Source organism: Pimephales promelas, chromosome 1, assembly GCF_988280905.1.
Source record: "Pimephales promelas chromosome 1, fPimPro1.hap1.1, whole genome shotgun sequence".
Lineage (NCBI taxonomy): Eukaryota > Metazoa > Chordata > Actinopteri > Cypriniformes > Leuciscidae > Pimephales > Pimephales promelas.
Window position 1 is genome coordinate 47,091,179 of NC_142769.1, and position 24,622 is coordinate 47,115,800.

Sequence of the window (24,622 nt, forward strand, 5' to 3'; positions counted from 1 at the left end):
AAATTTATAAGTACTAAGTACTAATTTCATATTTAAATATCAATTGTGAGGATTATTATACACATTACTTTTTTAAATTATCATGAAGTGTGTGTGTGTGTGTATATATATACTGTGTATATATATATATATATATATATATATATATATATATATATATATATATATATATATATATATATATATATATATATATATATATATATATATAATAGGATTATATTATATTTAATCCTCTTCTAACTGTTCTTATTCTAACGAAACATAAATAGTTTTTTTTGTATCCGTCTCGTTTCACTGCGTTACATAAAGGAAACTTCAGTCGCATTGTAGCACCTCCCACAAAGCGTCTAGTTATACAAGCTGATCTGAGATCAGTGTTACATGACTAAAGGAATAGAATATCCACTTCCGGTAATCAGTAACCTGTGCAGTCAATCAGGGAACCTCGTCGTTTGACTGGTTCTTCTTATTTTGCGAGCTATTTCACACGTCATTTGAAGTGTCGCGTCGCGTCAGGAGGAAGGTCTCTGGTCTGCGGTGCGGTCAAGGGCGAAATATAACCGGTTCTGTTGCTGCATTGTAGGACGCTCTCAGGACACAACCGAATTACCTCTAGCCGGACATTGTTCTCTCGTTGTTTCTCGGCATTTAATCACGTTTTATTTTGTTTTTGATACGTAGGCAAGTTTGAGACTCACAATATAACAACAAAAACCGTTTGACACTTCCGCTTCACGGGAGATAAACAACGTATAAATCGAAGCATTTGGCCGGTCTTCATCTTCATCATCATCATCATGTTGCTCCGTAAAGTTACACAGAGTCCTGCGATCTGCAGCTCTGTCCTCCGTCTACAGCCAGCGTTCACTGGGTGAGACTGATTTCTAATGCAGATCTAGTTAACTGAAGATAAAACAAAATTGGATTAACAGAAACTAACTCAGTTGAACAGAGATTAAAATGAAAATAGTTTTTCTTGCATCTACTACTCTGCTTGTTTACTTGAAATCCTTTTAAACTCACCTTTTAGACATAGAGCTAGCTAACACAATTAACGTTACATAGGAAATCAATCGATCCATTTCACCTGAGAATGACGCCACTGACCAATCAAATCAAGTATTACGGGAAATATGTCCTAAAATAGCCTCCCCATGTAGACAAATTATGTAATTTAGCTTAGTTTAGTGTAACTACAACTAAAAAAAAATTGAAAGTAAAATATAAACAAACAAAAAAAATCTAAAAATCAATTTCAGTGCTTTATGTACAAGTATTTTATACATTTGTTTATTAAATATATTTGTAAAGTGTATTTAAAACAATATACTAAGTATTTTAATTATTTTATAACGTGTGTGTGTATAGAGAGAGAGAGAGAGAGAGAGAGAGAGAGAGAGAGAGAGAGAGAGAGAGAGAGAGAGAGAGAGAGAGAGAGAGAGAGAGAGAGAGCGCGCGAGCGCGAGACCTTAAAGGAGTAGTTCACTTTTAAAAAAACTTTTACTGATAATTTACTCACCCCCATGTAATCCAAGATGTCCGTGTTTTTCTTTCTTCAGTCGAAAAGAAATTAAGGTTTTTGATAAAAACATTCCAGGATTTTCTCCATATAATGGACTTCAATGGGAACCAAACGATTCAAGGTCCAAATGAGAGTTTCAGTGCAGCTTCAAAGGGCTTTAAACGACACCAGACGATGAATAAGGGTCTTATCTAGCGAAACGATCGCTCATTTCAAAAATAAATAAAAAAGTTTAAGTTTTATAAGCACAAATGCTCGCCTTGCTCTGTTCTGTGATGAGTGTTCGTGACTCTCCTGTTCAAACTCGTTCATCAAAATGAACAAATCTTTTTTCGAGTCATGACTCGAAGGGTCCTAGATAGGACCCTTATTCATCGTCTGGTGTCATTTAAAGCCCTTTGAACCTGCACTGAAACTCTCATTTGGACCTTGAACCATTTGGTTCCCATTGAAGTCCATTATATGGAGAAAATCCTGGAATGTTTTCATCAAAAACCTTAATTTCTTTTCAACTGAAGAAAGAAAGACGTGGACATCTTGGATGAGATGGGGGAGAGTAAATTATCAGTACTACTACTCCTTTAAATATAGCTTAAATATATATATATATATAAGTGTGTGTATTGACTTGTGTGTGTATTGACTATTGAGAATTATGCAGAAGAGGTAATTACAATATATGACATATGACCGTGAGAGAAACATTTTCTACCACTATTATAATATGATTAAGTATGACTTTCTCTCGTTTATCAGAGTGCAGCGCCAAACTGGGGCTCTCGTGGCAGCGCAGAATTCTCGTCTGTATTCAAGCCAAGCTGCAGAGGTGAGACCAGTCGCTACATCTCTATAGTGTATTCATTAGTATTTTTTTCAAACCTAGGTTATGTCACACAGTCAGTTTATCTACTTTGTGACCATAACAGATCATGCTGTAGTCCATCTGGTCCGGTGTCATGGAAAAAAGACAGGTGTTTGTCCTCAGACACCCATTAATATAAATCTGGAGTAAAGTTCACGTCCAGGTCACATGACACGCAGGAGCTTTTGCCATGCGGTATTACTGTTATGTAAATATTGCGTTTGACTTACAGAAAATCTGATCACTGAATAAATATATGAAGTTGGTGGTGAAAATATTAAATGTTATTATGATTGATTCAGTATCATGCTGGTGTGTATGAGGACGCTATTGGTTTGTTTGTGTGTGAGCGGAGGTTATGTGATGCTTGTCTTTGCTCTTTGCTCTACTTGGCAGCCATGGAAATCTTTACATTCCACTTTGTCATATTGTCCTTGAACCCTCTTAAAGGGACAGTTCACCCCATAAATGAACATTTTGTCATCATTTACATTACCCCTAAACCTGCATGAGTGTCTTTCTTCTGTTGAACACAAGATTGTTGGTAGCTCATTCTCATTTATCTAGTTAATTGTTTTAGAATTACTTTAAACCAATGAAATAAGTCATTAGCAAGATTAGCCTATTGGTTGTTCAATACTGACAAAATGTCATACTGTAGATTTCTGTCCAATTTTCTTACATGCATATAAACAAAACGATAACTTGCTCTTGTTATTTTAACCAAGGCTGTCCTGGACAAGAATGTAGCCGGCAGGGACGCCGCCACGACAGCTGAGAAGGTTGAGAAGACGGCTCTTAATGTGGTACGTGAGTGTTACGCACACACTGCACCATTTTTAGCATTATTATGAAAGTCTCATAACTCTTTTTTTTTTTTTTTTTTTTTTTCCCCTCAGGAGTCAAAATCTTTTGCTGTCAACATGTTTAAAGGGCAAATCAGCACTTCTCAGGTGTTCCCCTTCCCCTCAGGTGACTGCCAAGTTTTCTTTTCCTGCAACTAAAGATATTTTAGATGCGTCGCTTTGATATCACCATCACCACCGGATGTTATATTTGCCAAAATTGGAAAATATTGAATTATATTGTTTTTAGCATTCGCTTTCAGGCTTTGTTGTACTGTTGTTATTCATTATACTCACTCTTCAGTGTGTTTACAGTTATTTTTGCCCTGAATGTTTTTTCCTCCACCCCTGTAGTGCTCAATGAGGAGCAGGCGCAGTTCCTCAATGAGTTGGTTGGGCCGTGCAGTAAGTTTTTTGAAGTAAGTTTAATTCACCTACATTTCTGCTTTAGAATCATTTTGTTTTATAGACTGATTTTCTTAAATTCTTGATAAAGACTAAATAAAGCTGAACACATAGCATTGAAAACTCAAACAATGAGTGACAAATTTAACCCTCAGGTGCTCTTCGTTTCGGAGTCACACTTGTTATCTTCCTGGACGGTCAAAATTGACCGGACACCTAAAAATGAAACTTTCTCCATCCCAGTAAAACCAATGCAATTTATGTTTGTTCTATAATATTTATTCTTTTTAATTTAGTATTTTGAGACAATTTAATTGAATTTATTAATATTTATGCAATATTTATGGTCTATTTTTGCCATGGAAAAATATATATATTTTTCTATATATATATTATTTTTTTCCAAAAAATATTAATGCAGTATTTTAGTTTAATATAGCGTCTAGGCCTTCAGAAAAAAATATATTTTTTTAAGAAAATTAGCACCATCTGGTTACAGTATAGAGAAAAAGCGTAGAATCATGGTGTAACCGCTTTCAGTCAAACCAATTTTTGTAAATATCATTCAAGTTAAAGGTGCAATATGTATGATTTTTTGCAGTAAAATATTCAAAATTCACTAGGCCAATGTTATACATTTTGTTTAATTGATTACTTACAATACTTGTTCACAACTATTTGTAAATCGTGAGAAAATTGCGATTTTAACCAAGGAAACGGGGCGTGTGAGCAGGGGTGAGGAGTCGCCAGTCAATAACGTCATATCCGCGCTATCCTCTGTCCGTTCGTACTGCCATAGTAACCATGGCGACATACATGGACAACTGGCCTATGCTTAGCAGGACGCTCACGCTGTTGTTGTTTTGTTCAAACATTTTGGACCATGGCAAGCAGACTGAGACAAAAAGAGGACTAAAACGAAGATCAACATCTTTCGAGATGCCGAGAGCTCCATGTCCATGACTAATTTCGACTTGACAGAGACGCGAGTGTTGCATTTACTTTATTAGACAGGTGAGCAAATGTACATAAAACTAATCAATGTTAGTTCAACATGATGAAAAGTTAGAATTTGATCTGTATGTTATTCTCTAATGTTGATCAAGCTTCGTCTCAAACAGCCAACAAACAACCTAACTAACAACATTCAACACACTCAAATGCCCTGCTTTACCTCAAGTTTAATTTGTCTGAGAAACTGACCTGTGTGAGTAATTCGGTGTGTAGCTCGGTAGAATGAAATGTCCGTATTCCTTTATGTCCGCGGTAGGGTGACCACCTGCTAATAAGCCCAAGGGGGACAAGGGGTATGTTTCTGAGGGACAATGTGGGACACTGCTTGGCGCGGCGGTGCCCCCATCCCACGGGCAGACTCTGATAGTGGTTTACCCCTATCTAGAATTGTTACTATTGCCTTACTGTTTGTACATGAATATTTGTTAAAAAAAAATTCCCTAAACATGTGTAATTGCTGATATATGCTCATGAATAGGCCAACCAATGTGTATTTTTTTTTTCTAAATAAAATGAATATTTTGAACATTCAATGAATTGACAGATGCACTTCCACTTACGATTTACTTTAGCTATTTAATTTTATTTATTTTTCATTACAATTAATTCACTTTAAATAAATAAAAATATAAAATTATAGGATTAACAGGAATTATAGTTCCTCAACACCACAGGAACAGTTTTTTAAAAAAACTCACAACTCCAGAGGTTCACGGAACGACAAGGTGTGCTGTCATGACAACAATGAAAAAGTTGACATCAACCTAGTCAGCAGGGTAGTTCAAAGTTTAGTTCACACATTTTAAAATGAACTAGTTCAGTTCAAAGTTTGCACAGAAATGTAAGATTTTTCCCATCTTCACCGACCTCATTATAAAATCCGTTAAAATTATCATATGACGCCTTTGTCGACGGCGGCCGCGGTGCGACACTGGTGGCTTGTGTTGCCAGATTGGGTGTTTTTTCGCTACATATTAAGCCCTGTTTACGGTGAGTTTTAGCCGGGCTTTCGCCTGGAAGGCTCTATAGAAATCTGGCACCCCATTGAACGAAGTTAAACTGAGAGAGCGTGCGTTCACTTCACAGACACCAGAATGAACGAGTTCACACGTTAATCAGGACAGGCAGTAAAACAACGTTCAGTTCACCCACAATATGAACGAGTTCATGAACGTGAACGAGTTCAGGCACAACGTTTGGCTGCCTGGGTCTCGAGGATATAGACTGACCGACTTTTTTTTTGTTTGTTTTTTGAGCAAGCATTGATTATGCGTGACACGGTCTCAATTTGCGGGACGCATGAATTGGGCTTCAAACGCTGTGCGCGCACGCGCTACGCGGGACGGGTGGTCACCCTATCCGCGGGACTCGCGTTGCATGTGGCGCTTGTATACGTCTAGCAATCGCGCCCTGCTTCACACTACAGTCATGTTAAAAAAAACATCACCGTATTCACTCATCCATAAAACATCCGTCAGCTTGACGACAAGATCCGTAATTCCGCTTGATGCTTTGCGTCATCGATATACGCCTTTGTTATTGTAAGAGATTAGCGACCCCTGGTGGCCAAAAATGACATACTGTACGTTTAAAGCTACACTGTGTAACTCTTTTAGTGTATTCTTAGCTAAACACTTAGTTCTTTAAAAAATATATGTGCTCATTAATGTATATTTACTTCGTTCAAGTAATAAAGTATTCTCGTGAGTGTATAATATGCCGTTGAAAATACATACGGGTAAGGGGTTCTTATGTCGCTCGCCATGTTACCCCTCCATCTTGAAAGTACATTAGCCAAAGAGGGACATAACCGTTAATTCAAGCTTCGCCTTTCGCGTTTACGTTTGAGTTAACACTCATGGACGCGTTCGAACTGGAAGCCATGTTAATCTTGGACTACATTGGCCACCATAGGAGTTGAGAGGAACAGAAACTAATATTCACTGGATGGTCCTATATCTTTTCACCGCTAGATGGGGGTAAAAATCACACAGTGTAGCTTTAATTAACCATTTAAATAGACTGCATCAGTTAACATTTTGTCAGAACCTCAAGTAAATTGTTATTTTCTTTAGTTGTCTGTTCAGAATCGTGATATCTTGATGGCGTCTTGAATGTGTCCAGAATCACGCAGCCCTAAATGATCAAAATAAATGTCTCCTGAACAGCAAATGTAATGATGCTGAAAATTCAGCTTTGATCAAAGGAATTAAATTACATTTTATACACTATATACACCATTTACACCTATATACATGCATACAGAATTATAATATCATTAGTTGTTTGTGATAGACACTGAATAACCAGTTTGCTATGCCAATACTGTACCAGGAACTGGGAGTTTGGTGTAAATGCATAGGGATGGGTAGAGTCCTTTCACCTTCTTTGCAATGTGCCGTTGTGTGTTTCCAGGAGGTGAACGACCCCATGAAGAATGATGCTCTGGAGATGGTGGAGGAACGCACAATGGAAGGCCTGAAGGAGATGGGGGCTTTTGGTCTTCAGGTGCCCGCAGATCTTGGTGGCGTTGGCCTCACCAACACACAGGTAAGGTCACGATCCACCTGTGCAGGAGGCAGATGCATAAACTAGCCGAAGCCTTGAGATACACATGAATATTGCTGCTCTGTTTGCAGTACGCCAGGCTGGTGGAGATTGTCGGGATGCATGATCTAGGTGTGGGCATCACTCTTGGCGCCCATCAGTCCATTGGCTTCAAGGGCATCCTGCTGTTTGGTAACCCCCAGCAGAAAGAGAAGTACCTCCCAAAGCTGGCCACTGGTGAGTGGGATTTAGTGGAGTGCAAAGTAGGAGGAGTGACTGCACGATTAATCGTTTAAAGAGTCATATTATCAGATAAGTACTAGGATAACGTGTTTTAGTTTGGATATAAACGCTGATGTCTATGGAAGTGATTAAAATAGAGAAAATCCTTTTGAAAGTAACTTCCTTCTTCAATTAACGATTGTATTGTTGCATTCAGTCAAAAGAATCGTTCAAAAACACTGATTCATCCAGTAATGAACCAAGTGAGTCATTGAATCATTCATTCAAACCGATGTTTTTTAAATGATTCATTCACATTTATTAAACATTTTACATAGAGAGTGGTAATTAACATTTTGTCAGAACCTCTAGTAAATTACGTTATTTTGTTCAAAATCGTGATTGCTGTTTTAATAGGTATTTATCATTAATCTTGCAGTTCTAGCATATATTTTAGGAATAGTCATAACATTTGTCCATATTCAAATGGGAGTGTCGTGATTGTAAAAAATTGTGCGTCTAGGATTTAAAAGTTGTTTAATGCACATCATAAAATGCATGACCTTTCTTTAAAGCATTATATTACATGGTTATATTAATGTTTACATTAGTCCTGTCAAACGATTAATCGTATCCAAAATAAAAGTTTATGTTTACATAATGTATGTGTGTGCACTGTGTATAATTATTTTGTATATATAAATACATACACATGCTTGTGTATATTTAAGAAATATTTTCATGTATATACTGTATATAGATTTATATATAATTTATATTTTACATATAAATATAAATATTTTATACATAAATAATATTTTTTTCTTAAATATACATGCATGCGTGTGTATTTCTATATATACAAAATATTTATACACAGTGCACACACATATTATGTAAACACAAACTTTTATTTTGGATATGATTAATCACGATTAATCGTTTGACAGCCCTAGTTTACATACAGTAGTGGCCAAAAGAGAAAATTGACATCACCATTTATTCAAATATTATTAAAAATTCAGTTTTTTGCATAGTTGTGCATGGAGTCGATTATTTTATGGATGATAACATTGTACGGGCCTTAATTTTTGGCAAGACTGACTTCTGAACACATGCAAAAAAGAGAGAATCAACAAAATATTCATAACTAATTATGTAGTAGTCAAAATGTATGCTTTTTCTTGTTTATTTTTCTTTTATAGCAATTTTTTAAATGTAAAATAAAACCTGTATCTGTAGTTTGCCTTTTTTGCCAAACAATTTTGTCAAATAAATACCTTAACCACGTTTAGTATTTTGTTCTTGCCTCATATTTAAAAAAAAATATATATTTTCCTCACATTTTGATGGTTTAATCAAACTATATGGACATTTAAAAACAAATCCCCTCCAGACATCACTTTTGCCTTTTTGCATCACTGCATTTACAAATGTTTAATATGTCTGTGTGTGTCTAATGTCTTTACTCTTAGTTCACTGTCAGTTTTATGTTTAGAAACGGACTATTATCTGAAAATGTAAGACTTAATGACGACCACTAATCTGAATATTGTCGCTAGTTGTTGAATGCTAACTCTGTGCTGTGTGTTTCTGGTAGGAGAGAACATCGCTGCCTTCTGTCTCACTGAACCAGCGAGCGGTTCTGATGCAGCCTCCATTAAAACCACTGCAGTTCGCTCACCCTGCGGCCAGTACTACGACCTGAGTGGAAGCAAGATCTGGATCAGGTGTGTGTGGTCTTATCATTAACATATACAAATGGCAAACGTAGACACGGATATCTCAGAAAGAGATAAACGCACATCTTTGGTGGCCACTAGGGGGCATCACCACTGAACATATCACTGGCGGGTCTATGTCCAGTCAAAAATGGTTGGATGATGTCACCTTTCTTTTAATCTCGTGTCAGTTGTACAGTCATTCATTCCTGTGTTTCTTGGCATTGGGCTGTTTGTGTGCTTGTGGGGGGGGGGATCTTATCTTGGTATGACAATGCTATTTCTGTGTGAAGGATAACTGTATCTAGTGTTGCTCATTAAAGTGAAGGAACAACCCAAGAACATTTACAGTACATTTTAGCATATGAGTAACTAAATATACTAATTTTAGAAGTGTGAAGAACTGTTATAATTACTGGAGCTTGGCAAGCCTTTGTATTGCTCATACTTGGGGCTAGCGGGATTTTCTAAACCCCTTATTAGTGAACATTTCCACGCTCGTCCTAAATTGTTGTATAATATTGCAGGTGTCTTCAATAGTGGGTGAATTATTTTTTGATCTCAAAGTAGTTTTTTTGTTGTAAAAAAAAGGAAAGCAAATAGAAGAGAAGAGAAATGGAAAAAAAATAGTAATACATTAACTACAACAACCAAAGCTAGAAGACGTTAAAGTTCAGTTGTTTCAGAAGTTTCATTAATGTAAAATGGTAAAATTTTGAAATAGATTAATCCAAAAACTAAACTCATGTAGATAAGATATTCATGTTCCTGTATATACATCATGCAATATTTAATTATCCATATTCTTAACTTATTTTAACTGAATGATTTCACCCAATTAATAGTGAAGATGTCAGTCTGTTATCCTCATGAATAACCCCATGAATTACAGTAAGAATAATACTAGTTACTTTTTTTACTCCAACATTGTGTCCTCAAAGACACAATAAATATTTATCATAACACTGTGTTAACCAAACTATATAGATTAATCTTAACTGTTTCGACTGAATAAATTTTTCATATGTTGATGTTCAGATTAATTAACACGATTATAAATTCTGTAAATGTGTTGAGATGATCTACGGTCAACCTAACCTAAAATAATTAAGGTTAGGTTGTGGTGGGGATCTTACTCGACATTAAAATGGTACTATATACTGTGTATATATATATATATATATATATATATATATATATATATATATTTATGTATATGTATGTATATATATATATATATATATATATATATATATATATATATGTATGTGGCTTAGAATTTGCACTTTTATTCACAGACTGATCAACATAGTAAATTTAGTAGCGTTTTTCATATTTTTAATAAAAAAAAAATATAACTTTCTTTTATATTACTTTGGCAGAAAATGACAAAAAATGAATGAACATTTCTGCAACTCTGTTTCTAAAACAATGACTGATGGAGTGACGGCAAATTTGACATCTTTCTTCTGACCAATGTTCTCAATCTCCCTATATTAATGTTTTCCTCTTTTTTTTGGAAAGTCATGGAAATGCTATCATGGGGCTTTGTTCCTTTTGCTATTTGATATCTCCCGCTCTATATAAGTTTAAATCAGTATTGATAATTGTGAAATTTCGCAGATATTTTAAATTACTGAATTTAAATAGCCTTAAATAAGAATTTGGTCAAATCGCCCACCAATAATCATGGCAAATAATTATTAATAAATTAGATTTTTGCCGAGCAGCCCTAGTATCTTTCAATGCACTAAGGCCTGAAAAAGGCTGTATATTAGATTGTTAATAATCAGCAGGCTCTATTAAACCTCTTCTGTTTCTAGTAATGGAGGCATTGCTGAGATCTTCACTGTGTTTGCGAAGACTCCAGTGAAGGACGAGAAGACTGGAGAGATGAAGGACAAAATCACAGCGTTCATCGTGGAGAGGAGCTTTGGAGGAGTCACACAGTTAGTGCTTTGCTAACACCGTCATCTTCTAATAAGTCGAGTTTTGTTTTTGACATTTGACAACTCTTTTCACCTTAACCCTCAGGTGCTCTTCGGTCATTTCTGACTGAAAAATTTTCTGTTTTGAATTTCTAAAAATCACAGCGTCATCGGAATGTTATGAACCTTGGTGACTTTTACGGCATTATGTATGTGAATACAAAAAAAAATTGAGGTCATGATCCGAGCATGCTAAGTGGTCGTAAAAAAAATAGTCACACTTGTGGTCTTCGGTCAGAAATGACCGACCCATAGGAAATGAATGGGAAATTGACAACAAAAAAACAAAAAAAAAATTCTCTGAATTTTTGTACGTGCAATCTACAAATCGGCCACAATTCTAAAAAAAAGTACACCGCAGGAAAGGGGTGACACTCTACAACATCTAGAGTGCAAAACAGACACACCCACAACACACACATACAAACACACTTTTATATGCATACACACCAATAAATTTTGATTACAAAAAGTATGTTTTGAATTTTTAAAAATCACAGCTTCATCGCAATGTTACGAAACTTGGTGACTTTTATGGCATTATGTATGTGAACACATAAAAAAATTGAGGTCATGATCTGAGGTCAAAAAATAGTCTTTGGTCACACTTGTGGTCTTTGGTCAAAAATGACCCCCATAGGAAATGAATGGGAAATTGACAAACACAAAAATTCACAAATTTTTATTTATTTATTTTTACTTTTTTTTTTATTTATTTTTTTATAAAAAATCGTTTTTGAGATTGTTTCAACTATATATTCAAATCCACCAAAAAAAAAAAAAAAAAGTGTTCATAAACATCTGGGGAATTCACATGCTTCTCCATAGAGAGCTGTACTTGCTATCTAGTGGTTACACCATGATTATACACCTTTTCTCTATACTGTAACCAGATGGTGCTAATTTTCTTCAAAAAATATTTTTTTCCTGAAGGCCTAGACGCTATATTAAACTAAAATACTGCATTATTTTTTGAAAAAAATAATAATAATATATATATATATATATATATATATATATATAGAAATATATATTTTTCCATGGCAAAAATAGACAATAAATATTGCATAAATATTAAAAAAATTAAATCAAATTGTCTCAAAATAATAAATTACAAAGAATAAATATCATAGAACAAAAATAAATTGCATTGGTTTTACTGGGATGGAGGATATTTAATTTTTAGGTGTTGACCGGGAAGATAACAAGTGTGACTCCTGAGGGTTAATCATCTCTTTTCCTCTCTCTCTCTCAGCGGTCCTCCTGAGAAGAAGATGGGTATCAAGGCGTCCAACACGGCAGAGGTGTATTTCGAGAACGTGCGCGTCCCTGCGGACTGTGTTCTGGGAGAAGTTGGAGGTGGATTTAAAGTGGCCATGAACATCCTCAACAATGGGCGCTTCGGGATGGCCGCCGCCCTCTCCGGCACCATGAAGGGTGTCATCCGCAAAGCGGTGCGTATATATGTGTGCTCAAGTGCACGTTTATCGAGCTGTAATGCTGAACAGAGTTTTTCTTGCTTTCTTTTTCGTTTCCTCTTCTCTTACTGTGTTATTTTGTGAGCGCCAATGTTAAGCCACATCCTCCCATCCACCAACACCCCTATCATCCTCACTTCCTCTACTTAATATGCAGGGAAATTCCTCTTTATGCATTGCACTGTCCTCTTGCGGAGCTGCTGTTGGCTCAAGCTGATTTGTGAAAGTTCCTGTGCAACTAATTAAAAAAAAAATGCTTAAAGCATTTGCCAAATGCAGAAATGCAAACGAAACGTCTGCTCAAATTTAGGTATTTTTGTTTTGTTTTATATATCGAAACAGGATGCTGGAACACTTATAGCAGTGTGTTCTCATGTTGCTGAGTGATTGTGGGCTACAGCAGTTTTCTCGCTGAGGGGGGGGGGGGGGGGGGGGATTTCTCAACAGCTTTTTTTTTTCTTTTCTCTTTTACCACAGGCGTTTGTGTTTGTGTTTGTGTATCCGTGTCAGACCAGGAACTTTTGAAAGCGGAAACGAAGCGTAGTCCTTATCCACTGTGTTACACTCACCCTGTGAGCCTTCAGTTGCTTTGTTTCTTGGGTCCTATTCAACAAAGCAAGAGTCAGAGTCACAGTCAGTGCCTCTGCTAGCCATTTTGGTGCCCCCCCCCCCCCCCTCCCTAAAAAAAATAAAAAGGCACAAAGCCTTTTTCATCATGTTGGGCACAGGATTAATAATGAATGTGTGTGTACATATTGAGAATAAAATACAAATTGTAGCCTTTAGTAAATTAAAAAAGCCAACTTTAGCCAACATGGTTTTAAAGCTGTTATCAATTTAAAAAAATATATATATTTTTTGCCTTCACAACATCTTAAAATGCACATCTGTAGTTCAGAGAAATCCAAAATTTTCTCGGGGAAACCCCCTAACCAGCCTGCCTCGAATTCGGGACCATAGTGATTATAAAATCATGAAACCAATCAGGCAATGAAACTACTTAATAGTACGCACCCCCTAAATGAAAATCCTAAATGAAAATGTTTTTATTTTTATTTTATTTTTTATCCAGGATAATATGCATCCTGATAAAGTTCCCTTGGCCTTTGGAATTAAAATATCCCCACATCATCACACACCATTCATCACACCTAGAGATTGGCATGGTTTTACTTCAGTTAGCCTAATAGCTGGTTTGATTTGCATTGAAAGATGGAAAGTACCCCATGCCAATCTCTAGGTGTGATGAATGGTGTGCGATGATGTGGGGATATTTTAATTCCAAAGGCCAAGGGAACTTTATCAGGATGCATATTATCCTGGATCCATGAAATAACTGGCTTTTAAAAATAAAAATCTGCCTGACTCTATGGGAATTTAACATAGGGGTGCCCTGACTTATGCACCCTGTATTTTAAGGAAAAACATTTATTTATTTATAATACATTATTCATTCACAAAGAAAATTGGTGTCCTTAAAGGTTGGAGTTTTCCTCATTTTTCTAATTAAGGCATTAAGATCAATATCCAAAAGATGATTTTTTTTATTCCTCTTTTTAGGCAACTTTAGCATGGGTGCCAACACTTATTCACACCACTGTAGCTGACGCTTTTATCCAAAGTGACTTACAATTGCTATATATGTCAGTGGTTACACGCCTCTGGAGCAACTAGGGGTTAAGTGTCTTGCTTAGGGACACATTGGTGTCTCACAGTGGATTCGAACCCGGGGCTCTCACACCAAAGGCATGTGTCTTGTCCAATGCGCCATCACCACCCTATTACACATATAAGCATTTTTTGCACATACGGTTTCAGTGAAATCGTAATTTTCATGCTGTTATTTCCACACCTTACCAATTTATTTTGAGTTCACCAGTTAGCCAAAAACAATCTCTATATTTCCCCTTTTTCTCTCACCCAGGTCGACCATGCTGCTAACCGGACTCAATTCGGCAACAAGATTCACAACTATGGTGCCATTCAGGAGAAGATGGCCAGAATGGCCATGCTTCATTATGTGACAGAGGTGAGCTTCTCAACTTTCCCATCAGGCAACAAGAAATTCTGAGTCACACTCGAGCACTTACTGACATCTATTTATAGACTTAAACTAATATAGCTTTTGTTTGATCAAATACATTTAAAGTTCCCCTATTAGCCGTTATAGCGGCTTCTCAATCCAATGGTGAAAATGCTGAGAGACTAAGACCGAGACTTTATGACAAGACTCTTGTGACGCATGAATAAAACATCTGTGAGGAAAAATAACTTTTACTAGCAATTTTTTATTGGACAGACGTGAAGACACTTGATAAAGCACAAGGACTCAGCAAAATTGTTCTTGTTCACTTCACTGCGTATCAAACACTGAGGAAGATGCAATGTATAATTATATTATTAAATGTTTTAGTTTTTTTACTCGGTTGCATCTAAGTCTGTTATTATTGACCTTAAAGACAAAATGAGAAACCTTTAAAATAGAGTAATTGGGGCACTTTACACAATTGAAAGACAAAATCTCTAATGGTAAACATCCTCTTTATGGACTTTGCAGATATCAGCACTTTAGTTTTGAACACTTGCAGAACTCAGTTCATAAATGTCTTACTTCCATGTGTCTTAAGGGAAGTGTAAGCTTCCCCCTAATTTGTGTTTTCGAGGGTCACATGTGAACAGGGTCTAAAAATACTTTGGCCTTTCCCCATCTGCTGTTTTTCCATTTCATTATTCAGCTTGTTTGTTTGTTCTGAAGATTTTAATTGTGTTCTCTCTTTTTTTCCCCTCCTTTTATATTTTCTCCATGGATTTAGTCCATGGCTTACATGGTTAGTGGGAACATGGACAGCGGAGCCACAGAGTTCCAGATTGAAGCGGCCATTAGTAAAATCTTTGCCTCCGTAAGTGTTCAACCCAGTTGCACTAGTTTTTGGTGTTTATTTCAGACCACATTCAAATTTTGTGTATTTCTAGGAACAAATACCAGGAGCCTCATTTATAACCGTTGTGTACGCACAAAACAGGCCCTGAAAGAGGCGTACGCCACTTCCGAAGCAATTTATAAAAAAAAAAACTTGATGGGAAAAATTGCGCACCTGCACGCAAACTCTGACCCATGCGTACAAACGTTTTGGAGAAGCAGTTTGGCGACACCGAATACAACGAGTTAAATGTATTTTTGGTCACTATTAGACAGAGAATCTAAAGAAAATTATACATCTACAGAAATATAATACAAAAAATATATCATCACTTAAAGCAAACATCCATCCCTTCTTAAATGTCTGCGCCATGAGCGCGTCAGGCCGTTTAGTCAAACTTGCGCTAACGGCAGATGAAGTAAAACCGTTTAAATAAACAAAAGAATGATTTAAACTGTTTTATTTCTGATATAAACATTTAGATTAAATATACCATCCTCTTTAATGGAGTTAAACACTAAATTACATGAAATCATTACTGAGAAGTCACAAAAAAAATGTATATTCAATAAATAGAAATAGACCTATTTGTTGTGGATGCAAAGCTTTTGAACACTTTCCCTCTGGCATGCTGTGTTTTAATGTTTTAACTGATAGCTAATAACAGATTGTGTGAGAAAATTGTCGTGTAAATAAGGCCCAACAAGGTTTAACTGTTTCCATTAAAAATATAAATCGATTTAAAAATACTATTTGGCCAGTGAAAAACGTTCTATGAAATGTATTTAACACTATTTGATTTATTTATTCAAAACAAGGCAAGGATATAGGCTACTAAAACAAATTATGTTTGTAATGATGTGACGGCACATCCGTATTTCATATTTTACTTGCATGTTGTACCGTTAAACATGGTATCACGTGGATGAATTATCATATGCAAATGATATGCAGATGATGATATGCATAGTAAAACTAGTCGTTGTAATTTCCAGATATGGTTATTTCGGGGAGGAGACGCATGTGTGCGCATGCTTCCACTGACTTAAAGGAGTAGTTCACTTTTGAAAACTTTTGCTGATAATTTACTTCACCCCCATGTCATCCAAGATGTCCATGTCATTATTTCTTCAGTCGAAAAGAAATTAAGGTTTTTGATGAAAACATTCCAGGATTTTTCTCCATATAATGGACTTCAATGGGAACCAAACGGTTCAAGTTTCAAAAGAAACTTTCAGTACAAACTGCAAACTTGTTCATAGGGCTTTAAACGATTCCAGACGATGAATAAGGGTCTTATCAAGCGAAACGATTGCTCGTTTTATAAATAAATAACAACGTTTAAGTTTTATAAGCTCAAACGCTCGTCTTGCTCTGTTCTGTAACACACTCCTGTTCGAGCTCGTTCATCAAAATGAACAAATCTTTTTCCGAGTCATTTGGTTCATTCAGCGAAAGAAACGAACGAATTCGGAAAAGATTTGTTCAGAGTTCGAACAGGAGAGTCACGAACGTGCACCACAGAACAGAGCAAGGCGAGCGTTTGATCTTATAAAACTTAAACTTTGTTATTTAAAAAAAAAATGAGTGATCGTTTCGCTTGATAAGACCCTTATTCATCGTCTAGAATCATTTAAAGCCCTTTGAACAAGTTTGCAGTTTGTACTGAAAGTTTCTTTTGGACCTTGAACCGTTTGGTTCCCATTGAAGTCCATTATATGAAGGAAAATCCTTGAATGTTTTCATCAAAAACCTTAATTTCTTTTCGACTGAAGAAAGAAAGACATGGGCATCTTGGATGACATGGGGTGAGTAAATTATCAGCAAAAGTTTTTTGAAAAGTGAACTACTCCTTTAAATTTATAAAGTGAATTTTGCGCAGGTTCTGGCGTAAGAGCGGTTTTATAAGTCTGAATATTTTTTTGCGTACGCCATTTTTGCCTTGCCTTACTAAAAGTCGGGCTCAGTTTTATAAATGAGGCCCCTGATGATTAAAGAATAAGTGCAAATTCACTATATTGCTGGGTTTCTTTCCTCTAGGAAGCAGCTTGGATGGTGACGGATGAATGCATTCAGATTATGGGTGGAATGGGATTCATGAAGGTTAGTGTGTGTGTATTGTGACTGGATACATTTTTTTGTCATGAGTACACATGTTAAAAGGGTGATGAACTGAGAAATCAAATTTTCCTTGAGCTTTTGACATCTAAGAAGTCATCATATAGAGACGCCCATAAAACACAGAGCGTTTTTCAGCTAGGCTCAAAACTAGGGTAGAAAATAGCCTGTTACAAAAGCCAAGCAAACGTCATAAGTTGACCTCAGACAACAATATAATAAAATGTAAAAAGTCAGTTCATGACCCCTTTAAAAAAGCTTTTCAGAAAGCTTTGTCTGTAATGCTTTAACAAAGTTTTAGGGCTAGACAATATATAACGATCGTATCCAGATTTAGATCTAGCTATATTGTGTATCAGTTAAGATAGAAATATCAGCGGTTTCCTTCAAACATGTTTGTGTCAGCTTTTTCAGAAACCCGACTGTGCCAGGGTGCAAGTCTAATTTTGGCGCCTTAGAGTTGCAACATAACAGAGTCTGCGTTGTGACTCAAATCGTGAAGATTCATAAACCACCTACTGTGTGGGCAATCACCCTCCTCGAGGCCTAAATGTTGTGTCCCGGGGGCGGTGGAAAAACTGGAGGTGTCTTGCAAAGGAAGACCTCTGCAACAACGCGATTGGTTCGCGAGGGGAGGACACGGCTGCGCTAACCTTTCACGTCGCGGCACAGATCTGTACACGGCTAAAACGGGTCTTTGCTGAATGTAGGTCGCGTCTGCACATTGACGCTGCGGCTGTGTTTGTTTTCTCGTGTCAGTTGGGATGTTTGAGTAGTTCTTCCAGCTTGAAGATCTTGCTTGAGCAAAATGTGCAGATGCAGCCTGATCAACATCAAACAGCCGAGCTCGTTTCCAGAGAAGAGTCTCATCAGTTCTTCTTAATCCATCTTCTGTTGTGGGCTACAGTTCAGTCAGATCAGAAACGCATATCTCTCTGCTTATTTGTGCTTATCATCAATACACACACACACACACATATACAGTACATTACCAGTGAACAGATTTATTTTGTGTTTGATATTACAAGTTCAAAGAACCGTTTCCTCGAATGGGGACTAGCAGGACAGTGTCTCGTTGCACTTCTCAGGGAACTGGGGTTACATATTTAAAGGAGTAGTTCACTTTAAAAAAAAACTTTTGCTGATAATTTACTCACCCCCATGTCATCCAAGATGTCCATGTCTTTCTTTCTTCAGTCGAAAAGAAATTAAGGTTTTTGATGAAAACATTCCAGGATTTTCTCCATATAATGGACTTCAATGGGAACCAAATGGTTCAAGGTTCAAAAGACAGTTTCAGTGCAAACTGCAAACTGTTCACACGACACCAGACGATGAATAAGGGTCTTATCAAGCGAAACGATCGCTCACTTAATAAATAAATAACAAAGTTTAAGTTTTATAAGCTCAAATGGTCGCCTTGCTCTGTTCTGTGATGCGCGTTCGTGACTCCTGTTCGAACTCGTTCGTCAAAATGAACGAATCTTTTTTCGTGTCATTTGGTTCATTCAACGAACGAAATGAACGAGTTGACTTGACTCAGGAAAAGATTCGTTTATTTTGATGAACAAGTTCGAATAGGAGAGTCACGAATGCGCATCACACCCTAACCCTAATAGAGCCATGCGTACGTTTGAGCTTATAAAACTTAAACTTTGTTATTTTTTTTAAATGAGCGATCGTTTCGCTTGATAAGACCCTTATTCATTGTCTGGAATCATTTAAAGCCCTTTAAACAGTTTATAGTTTGCACTGAAACTGTCTTTTGGACCTTAAACCGTTTGGTTCCCATTAAAGTCCATTATATGCAGAAAATCCTGGAATGTTCATCAAAAACCTTCATTTCTTTTCGACTGAAGAAAGAATGACGTGGACATCATGGATGACATGGGGGTGAGTAAATTATCAGCAAAAGTTTTTTTTAAGCAAACTACTCCTTTAACCAAGTGTTTTTCTGTTTTACTTTTATAGATTAAAATGTGATCAAAGCTGAATTTTCAGCATTATTACTCCAGTCTTCAGTGTCGCATGATTTTAATAGGCTGATTTGAATCTCAAGAAATTTCTGATTATTATCAGTGCTGCTTTTTTTTGTCGAACATGAAAGACTGTTTCAAAAGTAAAAAAAAAAAAAATATTCAGGAAGGATGCATTAATCTGATTAAAAGTTGCAAAAACATTATGAATGTTACAAAAGATTACAATCTATCATCACGCAATCCTGAAGAAAAAAACATGTCATGGTTTCCGCAAATATATTAAGCAACAAACTGTTTTGATGATAACAGTATTGACAAGTAATTATTTCAATAACAAGTCAATATAAAGAGATTTCTGAAGGATCATGTGACACTGAAGACTGGAGTAATGATGCTGAAAATTCAGCTTTGATCACAGGAATAAATTACATTTAAAATATATTAAAATCTTGATTTTTTTTTTTAATTTATTTATTTATTTATTTTTAATGATATTCCTGTTTACTGTATTTTTTGATCAAATAAATGCTCCCTTGATTAGCAACATGATTTTCTCAGGTATTGGACAATTACCCAACTAAAATAATACATTTTTAATCTATTTTAAATTGATATTTATAAGTACTGAGGAATATGAATTAAATACATGTACTTACTATACGATTAGGGTTTAGTTTAGGGTTAATTATGCATAATGTAACTTCTTCACCTTAAAATAAAGCGTCACTGAATAAATTGATTATTTTTGTGGCGCTTTGACAACATGTTATTTATGCAGGACGCTGGTGTGGAAAGGGTAATGAGGGACCTGCGAATCTTCCGAATCTTTGAGGGCACCAATGACATCCTGCGACTGTTCATCGCGCTCAATGGCTTTCAGGTAAAACGGGGAAAGAAAACACTACTAAGAACATAACTGCCTGTCTTACGGCTTCCTGTGCTGCAAAACCACCTGAAAGCTCACGGCACGTGTGGTTGTTGACACCTGCCACTGCTACAAATTGGTCTTGGTGTTTTCCAGTGAACATATTTTATGCAAACGCAGCATATGAATTGCATTTGCGAATGTGTGTCCTGTTTGGTAGAATGCAGGCAATCAGCTGAAGAGCTTGCAGAAAGCGCTGAAGAACCCTTTCGGTAATGCTGGGATGTTGGCGGGTGAAATCACAAAGAGAGCCAAGAGGTTAGACCTTCATATCGCTTAAAAACACTCCTGCAAGACAGTTGTGTTGTTTCTCAGCGACTTGATAAAACCCTGGTCTATATGTGTGTGTCTGGCAGGAAGGCGGGCATGGGGACGGGACTGACGCTGCAGGGAATGGTTCATCCTGAGCTCAACCACAGTGGAGAATTGGTGAGATTAAATCAAAGTCACAGCGCTTGGGTAACACTGAAATGATGTTTACTTGGAAATTATACTAAGAAACGGTCCGTAAACAAGACAGAATCCCAAATCTTAAATGAAACGAGCCTAAAACCTGTTTTTGTCCTCTTAAAGACTGTTAAAGCCATCGAGCAGTTTGGAGCGGTCATTGAAGAGCTTCTTCTGAAACATGGAAAGAGAATCATCGGTGAGCGCTGTGTGTGTTTTGTATTGTGCTGCAAGATTATTTTTAGCATGCAATAGAAAAATATGTGCATGCTAAATCTTCCTGTTTTACTTTTTTTACACATTACGGTAAGACTTTACAATAAGGTTCATTAGTTAAAGGAGTAGTTCACTTTTAAAAAAAACTTTTGCTGATAATTTACTCACCCCCATGTCATTCAAGATGCCCACGTCTTTCTTTCTTTCTTCAGTCGAAAAGAAATGAAGGTTTTTGATGAACATTCCTGGATTTTTCTCCATATAATGGACTTCAATGGGAACCAAACAGTTCAAGGTCCAAATGAGAGTTTCGGTGCAAACTGTTCAAAGGGCTTTGAACGATTCCAGACGATGAATAAGGGTCTTATCAAGCGAAACGATCGCTCATTTAAAAAAAAAAAACAAACAAAGTTTAAGTTTTATAAGCTCAAATGGTCGCCTTGCTCTGTTCTGTGATGCGCATTGTTCGAACCCGTTTATTATGAGAGGTTGCAGTGGCGATAGTGTGTAGTTTGTTTTTAACTAAAAAAAAAAAGTCCATCGGACCTTCTGGTGCGCCATCCCGCCGGGCGCCGCTGTTTTGATCTTGTTTCCCGCCGGTGCTTCCTCTGAGCCTCGTCACCTCGCTTTCTGATTGGCTACACGACGGGGGACACAACACACGAAGAGAAATCAGGCCAAAATAATCCAACAGGTTGGATATCCCGGATTTGATATCGGAGCGGTCCCGGCATCCTTCCGAGCAGACGAGAGCAGTCTTAACACACCACACACGGCAGGAATATCTGATCATCCTTAAGATTAGAGTCAGACCGATATATCGGCAGACCGATATTATCGGCCGATATTAGGCATTTTCCAAACTATCGGTATCGGCAGTTATAATGGCCGATAAATGAATATTTCAACAATAAAAAAAACCCGGACAAAACACGCTTGAACCATGTCATGAGTTTTGGAGTTGTGTAGTTTGTCCACCAGAGGGCACTCTACACCGTCCCTGTTGGCAACACTCGTTGAGTTGGTCACGATACATACATTGCTTGAATAACAATTAAAAGAACATCCCCATCAGTTCTCTCAACTGAAATAAGCATGACAACATTTGTGACTATCATGTCCAGTTTCAAATAAATAAATAAAATATCGGCCGATATATCGGATTTTAAAACCCAAAAATATTTGTATCTGTATCCAACATGACATCATGACTTTTGCGTAAACATATACGCCACTTTCGAGTCGGGTGGTGTGTTATCTCTACGCATTTTGAGCTATCCGCGTGTATCCGCGTGTATGCGTATATGTCGACGCCATTAACGTCCATGTCATTCCGCGTGTCTGTACACGCAGTCAAATCTCCGGTCATAAATGCCATTAACCCCAGTGACGGTTAAGTTTAGGGACGGGGTTGAGGTAAGTCGTATATTTATATAACGTTAAGTCGCGTGTCATACACGCGCTACTTCATGAGATCAGTCTGCTGTATCGGCCTTCAAAATCCTTTATCGGTCGGGCTCTGCTTAAGATTGTCGGTAGGGGTGAATCGGGGCTAAAATCGGCCTAATAATCCTGCCGTGTGAACCAGGCTTAACATTAACAAAGATTAGTAAATACTGTATCAAATGTATTGCTCATTGTTAGTACATGTTAGTTGATACGTTAACTAATGAACCTTATTGTAAAGTGTTACAACATTACATTGCATCTCTTAAGCTGTCGGGCTTCCTCGTGAGCTTGTGCTTTTCTCATAGTGATTGAGTGATTCTGTGTGTGTCTCTTCAGATGAACAATTTGTTCTGAAACGAGTTGCAGACTGTGCCATTGATCTGTACGCCATGGTTGTAGTCTTGTCCAGGTGAGCAATGTTAAAATTTTCTCTCTTCTTCTCCATGACGTAGGCACTAATGGTGTGTTTACGTGAATTTAATTATTTGCGCGAGTAGATTACATATAAAGTCAATGCAAAGACGCGAATAGACGCATCATTCACGCCGGGCGTTTTGCGAATGACGCAAATTGCGCAACGCGTTTGCCGCGAACGTCTTTCAACGCATGTTGATTCAAGCATCTAACTAGACGCGTATTTGACACGTATGCGTCTTCTCGTTTTCCTCTCTCAGAGCCTCCAGGTCTCTCGGCCAAGGTCACCCTTCTGCCCAGCACGAGAAGATGCTGTGTGAAACCTGGTGTACTGAGGTCAGTGTTCGTCCATTCTTTTAAGTTGTGTTCTCCTAGTCCCGTCTTTAAGCATTAATCCGTGATTTCTTCTCTTTAGGCCCATGAGCGAGTCGTACAGGACATCAAGTTCCTCCGCTCAGGGACGTCCAAGCAGACCTTCAAAAACCTGCGTGCCATTTCTGCTGCCGTGGTGGAAAACGGAGGGGTGGTCTCTCCTCATCCACTGGGCTTTTAAAGCTCTGGCTCCCATCAGCCAATCATGTGCTCTCTAAGCAGTCACATGCCCATATTCCTTAACATAGACTGCAAAATGAGTGGAGTCTGTCACATCGTGTTCTTCAGCCACAGGAGTGCTTTAATATTCCATATTAAAGTATGGAAATGAATTGGATGTGTAGAATATACAAATCTAATGTACATCTAAGGGATTGTATCTGTGTTATAAGTTAATAAGATTAGTTTTTATATGTATATGCCGAAATAATAATAAAAATAATAATAAAAAGACATTGGCTATGTTTCCATCCAACATTTGCGATTTAAAGCAGGGTTTCCATCCCATGTGTTCAAGAGAACAAAATAGTCAATACTTGGTGCAAAACATCAGTTATAAAAATAGAAGTTGCTGCAATCTGGAAAGAAACTGGCTATTTGTCCTCCATCTGCGCGTGAATGAAACGCTATAAACGCTGTCATGTTCTCTTGCGTTCGGATGCTGGTGTTCGTAAACAGTCATGACGCTTCTCGGAGGGAATTAAACCGAATCATCATGACAGACTTGGTCCACTGGTTAGTCAGGTTATCCAATCAAAGTCACGTGACTTTTTGGTAGCACATCAAGGGATTTGTTCTGTAAATGTTTCCATTGTGTTTGTGCATGTCTTCTAATTGGATGAAGAATGTACCTGTATGCACAGTTTGATGTTTCCATCCAGTGTTTTTTAATGTGAAATCCAAAAATGCACATAACAATAGGTGGATGGAAACATGGCTATTGCTCAATGGGGAACAGATACACTCTGAACGAAGCACTTTTGAGTCTTTTTAACCAAACTCTGTCCAATATCCGGTCCAACTGCCCGCATTTTTGCAAGATTTTTATTTAGTGGTTTTACATACTGCATCTTATGCAAGCTTGTTTCCGCCACAGAATGGAAAATAAAAAAGGTAATTGCGACGTTTTATCTCACAATTTGGACTTTATTTCTCAGAATTGCGAGATGTAAAG

The 24,622-nt window shown here is 37.1% G+C and overlaps 1 protein-coding gene across 1 annotated transcript; it reads left to right on the plus strand.

Annotated features, from left to right (window-relative positions):
- The first annotated feature begins 422 nt into the window (after positions 1-422).
- On the plus strand, positions 423-23,901 carry acadvl (acyl-CoA dehydrogenase very long chain). The gene is made up of 20 exons (XM_039659277.2): positions 423-874; positions 2,282-2,351; positions 3,116-3,193; positions 3,287-3,359; positions 3,587-3,651; positions 7,067-7,201; positions 7,291-7,435; positions 9,021-9,150; positions 10,965-11,090; positions 12,385-12,583; positions 14,532-14,636; positions 15,421-15,507; positions 17,569-17,631; positions 20,404-20,505; positions 20,711-20,808; positions 20,907-20,979; positions 21,124-21,196; positions 22,999-23,071; positions 23,337-23,412; positions 23,492-23,901. Exons 1-20 carry the CDS (start codon positions 801-803, stop codon positions 23,627-23,629), a joined length of 1,983 nt encoding a protein of 660 aa, XP_039515211.2. The 5' UTR covers positions 423-800; the 3' UTR covers positions 23,630-23,901.
- Positions 23,902-24,622: the final 721 nt, after the last annotated feature.

Coding starts and splice junctions, on each gene's coding strand:
- acadvl (XM_039659277.2), top strand. CDS start 801: ATGTTGCTCCGTAAAGTTACACAGAGTCCTGCGATCTGCAGCTCTGTC. Junction 2,352..3,115: donor ATTCAAGCCAAGCTGCAGAG/GTGAGACCAGTC, acceptor ATTTTAACCAAG/GCTGTCCTGGACAAGAATGT. Junction 7,436..9,020: donor CCTCCCAAAGCTGGCCACTG/GTGAGTGGGATT, acceptor TGTTTCTGGTAG/GAGAGAACATCGCTGCCTTC.